Genomic DNA, 4,714 nt, shown 5'->3' with positions numbered 1-4,714 from the left:
CTCTGTAAAAAAGGAAAAATACTAGTGCTTATTCCCAGGGTCGTTGTATAGATTAAATGAAATCATACAGGTTTAGTGCTTAGAATAGTGCATGATTTATATGCGTCCTCCTTGGCACAGTACCCACAGAACCTGGACCCATCTGGATGTGTCATGTGACACAAATTGTTTACTGTGTATCAGACACTGTGCAAGGTGCTAGAGTTTGCACCTTGCACAGTGTCTGATACACAGTAAACAATAAATATTTGTTGAACAAACAACAAACATAGCACACAGGAGGGAGTTGTCAATGAGAAGCAATTGCAGTTGAACAAGAGAACCTTGAGTTGGAGGCATTCTGTGGGGTTATGGGCTGAGCCACTGGGAGCATACAAGAGCCTGCTAATCCCATCCTAAGTTGACAGAGAGGGTGGGCAGTAGTTGGGAAGAGTAGGACAACTAGGTCTCCAAAATAGGAGTGACAGATTGTGCTTCAAATCAGAATGGAAGGATGCACATGCAGATGGGACAATGAGCTATTCCAGGGAGGGAGAGGAGGGGCATGGGACAATGGCCTCTCTAAGCGGCCTCTATGAGCAAAAGGGATGAGGGTGAGTTCTCCAAGGCAGGGGTGGGACTTTCCTTGCAGATGGACAGCTTCTTCTGTGAGTCAGTGGAAAGGAGGTCACTGTGGCCTGGGCCTCCCCACGGCAGCAGCCACTGCAGCTCCTTGACCTCTGGCGTGAGGGAGGCTAGGATGGAGGGGAGGAAGGGAGGCCAGTACCTTGATGCCTGCACTTCGGCACTTGCCCACAGCATCTGGCACAGCAGCCCGGGGAGGGTCAATCATAGACATGAGCCCCACAAAGCAAAGCTTCTCCGTGGGAAAGTTCAGCTCATCCGTGTCGAATTTGAAACCCCGAGGAAACTTTCCAGATGGCAGATTCAGTTGACAGAACCCTGAAAGGGGGCAGAAGGGAGCAGTGAGAGCCGCAGGATGGCTTCCTGGACACCCCCACAGTCCCTCATCCCAGGGATGCTGCAGAGGCTTGGGAATCCCCTTCTGGGCCTCCTGTTTCTGGCCTCTCACCCAGCACACGCTCCCCCAGTCCCCCCAGCTCCATGTAGGCATTTTGAAAGGCGTCTTGCATCTCCTTGTCGAGTGGGATCTCCTTGCCCTGCACCAGGATGGTGGAGCACCGGTCCAGGATGCGCTCTGGGGCCCCCTTCATCACTAGCACGTGGCTCTGGGGGCTGTCCTCTCGCTCGTGGATGGACAGCTGGAGAGACGACAGGCAGTTACAGAGATGGCCATGCTTGTCTTGGTAGCGCGGCATAAAGCAGCAGCTGGTAAGGAAACCACCTTAGTAAAGTAACCCGGATCCATCCAGGATTGTCAGCAAAGAGAATCTCCTTGTGCAGGGAGGTGTTTTGACCTCTTAGTTCCAACACTTGTAACCTGAGAGCCACTTCCGTAAGACAGTCATTCATTCAACAAATATTTATTGAGGTCAGTTTAAGACAGGCACTGTGGTAGGGGCTGGACGGCTCCCTCCTTAGCATCCCCAACACCACCTGGCCTCAGGGAGCTTTACCTCTACGGATCATGTGGAATGCTGAGATTACATTCTTGGCCTAAAGGCTAAGGGGCACCATAAAGGAATTACAGAATTATGGTTTCACTGACTGAGGTAGAAGAGTTGGAAGGCTAGGCCAGAGGATGGGGAGCTATGGGAAGAAGAGTTGAGAGAGTGACAGATTGTAGTAAGGGATGGAGTAAAGTTTGGGAGCTGGGTCTACTTGCAACCAGACAAGCAGTCATATGAGCTGTCCTGGGGAGATTGGCAGGGGGAGGGAATGTGACTTTCAGACACCCCCACTCCTCCTAGTGATGATTCCCCTTGGCTTTGTCTACCCTCACCTATTTCTATCCCTCTCTCTTCCTCTGTCCTGGCAACCCAAGCAGACCTGGTACTTGTTGGTCGAGTTGAAAGGAATCTCTGCCACCTTGGGGTTTCTGTCTCTCATCTTCCTCACTGAGCCACAGGACAGCTCGATGCACTTGAGCAGAGCTGACTCGGAGGCGTCACCAGCTGTATCCCGCTGCCAGAAGAGACCGGAATTCAGTGTCAGCGTGGGAGGGAAGGGAGTGGAGGATCAGGTGAAGAGGGCACTGAAACCCCTAACGCAGTCACAGCGTGTGAGAAGGAAAGCTGGGGCCAGCAAGAGGTCTTTGGAGACATCCCCAAAACACACCTATTGTGTGTCCCGATCTCCTACCTTAGACACAGAGATGTTCTCCTGTCCTGCCTTGAAGACAGCACGGTTGCAGAGACCAGCAATTCGAGACAGGGCTGTCCAAGTTGGGGATCGTTTGTCAAAAGTGGCCCCTGGGAGAAAATGAGGGAGAACCAGGAGCATGGCTCCCTTTAGAGCCTTTATCTCACCCACCCACCCCGCCACGCCACTGCTCTCAGTGTCCTCTAATCCTCTCCACTCCCTCTGGAGCACCCAATCACCAGACTGATCTTCGGTGGTGTCAGCCTCATGGATTTGGTTGTCGAACCACATGTGGGCGACGGTCATGCGGTTCTGGGTGAGGGTGCCCGTCTTGTCTGAGCAGATGGTGGACGTGGAGCCCAGTGTCTCCACTGCCTCCAGGTTCTTCACCAGGCAGTTCTTCCGTGCCATACGCTTGGCTGTCAGGGTGAGGCACACCTGGTAGAGAAAGAAGGGAATAAAAAAGGTTAAGGTTGGAGCCAGAGATGGCCACAACCTTACCCTAGACAGTGGCTCCATTCCTCCTCCCTTGATTCTACTCCACTAACTTGAATGGGTGGGACTTAGCTATAAATAATGAATGTTCAATTTTAGATGTGTTGAGATCATGAGTATCTATTAAGATGAAATGCCCATTAGGGGGTTTGAGACATTTGGCTAGAGCTCCAGAGAGGGCCAGAACAGAGCTGGGCATAGGGATGTCCGAGTCATCCACACAGAAGGGACACTGGAAACTGGGAGGAGATTGGCTCTCGCTCAGGGTGTAGGAAGAACAGAAAGCTGAGGCCTGAGAATCACTATAAGGGGAGCAGGAAGGGACAGAGGAGAAGCGAACCAGGATAGTGACACATCACAGCAACCGACAAAAGAGAGAATGCTAGGAGGGTGGACAGCAGTATCTGTTTCAGCAGCAGAGTTAGGGAGGAGAGCTGAGAAAAGGTCACTGGATTTGCTGGTTAGTGACCAGTGACCTTTGAGACAGCATCTACAGGAGACTTGGCCGGAATGAGACCCATACTGCTGGCAGATTGTGAGAAAAGATAACCGTGACAAGCTCCAAAACAGATATTGAGTGTCCAAGTATAGCCCCACCTGAGATTTCTCAACTCAAACTCTGAGCCATGTATTAAGTGATCTCTGAGTATCGCATCCAATATGTGACTCTAGGGGAAAAAAAGTACTGAGAAGCTACAAGCAACTGTGCCTCTATCACTTTGAGGAACGAGTAGTGGGACCCTCCCCTGATGGCACCTCAGCCTGACCCACTCACAGTGACAGTGGCCAGAAGCCCCTCGGGCACGTTGGCCACGATGATGCCGATGAGGAAGATGACTGCCTCCAGCCAGCTGTAGCCCAGGATGAGGGAGAGCACGAAGAAGGAGACCCCCAGGAATACAGCGACCCCTGTGATCAGCTGGATGAAGTGTTCAATCTCCATGGCTATGGGCGTCCGCCCAACCTCCAGGCCTGAGGCAAGAGTGGCTATGCGGCCCATCACGGTCCGGTCGCCTGTGGCAATCACAATGCCCCTGGCAGTGCCTGCAACATGGTAGGACATCAGGTTGGGTGCCTTGTGGCTCCCAGGGACTGCAGTCCCATCCTATTTCCTGAGCAAGGAAAACCATCACAGGGTAGATGAGCCCAAGCCGCAGATCTGGAGGCCACATTCAGTAGATTGTCCCCACTTGACCTTCCTTTCCCTGGATAGATCGCCAATCCCAGAATCAATACAATGGCAAATTATTTTCTCTTGTACTTGAGCCTGGGGAGAAGCTTGCAAATAATCTCAAAGGTCAAATGGAGGAAATTCAATAAATAAAAATTGCCTGTGGCATTTTGGTAAAATCAATCCCATACTTGATACTATCCAAAAGTATATTATGAACACAAAGTAAAGCACTCATTATGGATTTTCCAATCAGTCTTAAGATTTTTCTTTCTCAACATTAGGCATGAATCTCTATAGAAGAAGCCAGGCAATTGCTAACCCTTGTGTGACATTACAGGGGTCTTCCAGGAAGAAAGGGTGGTGTATTGAAAAAAGCAGGCACATTGGAGCCAGCCAAATTTGGGTTTGAATCCTTGCTTGAATTCCCATCTTGGTGTTGTTTTAATATTTAGATGAGATCATGCTCTAATATACTTAGACCAGTGCCTGGAACATAGTGGGCGCCCAACAAATATCTCATTTATTTCCTTTCCGCTTTTCAAGGCCAATTGCAGAGTAAGCAATAGGAATATATTACTAGGCATTTCTGAATAAATCAATTGTGGGAAATGTAAATTTCAAAATCTTAGTACATTAAAAATTTAGGAAATTTGGCCAGGCTCAGTGGCTCATGCCTGTAATCCCAGCACTTTGGGAGACTGAGGTAGGAGGATCACTTGAGCCCTGGAGTTTGAGGCCAGCCTGGGTAACATAGTGAGACCCCATATCTAACATATATATATA

At 50.1% G+C, this 4,714-nt stretch overlaps 1 protein-coding gene across 1 annotated transcript in view; it reads right to left on the bottom strand.

Moving 5' to 3' along the window:
* Positions 1-456: 456 nt before the first annotated feature.
* Positions 457-4,714, bottom strand: part of LOC105522642 (sodium/potassium-transporting ATPase subunit alpha-2) — a 15,517-nt gene continuing 11,259 nt past the window's right edge. Inside the window, exons 8-13 of the mRNA XM_011957213.1 lie at positions 3,533-3,801; positions 2,502-2,700; positions 2,263-2,372; positions 1,951-2,085; positions 1,073-1,262; positions 457-942 (exon numbers count right to left, since the gene is read on the bottom strand). Of these exons, the coding sequence (XP_011812603.1) occupies positions 668-942; positions 1,073-1,262; positions 1,951-2,085; positions 2,263-2,372; positions 2,502-2,700; positions 3,533-3,801 (1,178 nt within the window). The 3' untranslated portion in view covers positions 457-667. The remainder of the gene's footprint in view (positions 943-1,072; positions 1,263-1,950; positions 2,086-2,262; positions 2,373-2,501; positions 2,701-3,532; positions 3,802-4,714) is intronic.

Source organism: Colobus angolensis, unplaced genomic scaffold, assembly GCF_000951035.1.
Source record: "Colobus angolensis palliatus isolate OR3802 unplaced genomic scaffold, Cang.pa_1.0 Scaffold439, whole genome shotgun sequence".
NCBI lineage: Eukaryota > Metazoa > Chordata > Mammalia > Primates > Cercopithecidae > Colobus > Colobus angolensis.
Note: the sequence above shows the minus strand (reverse complement) of the source record. Positions and strands in the feature narration are given on the sequence as shown.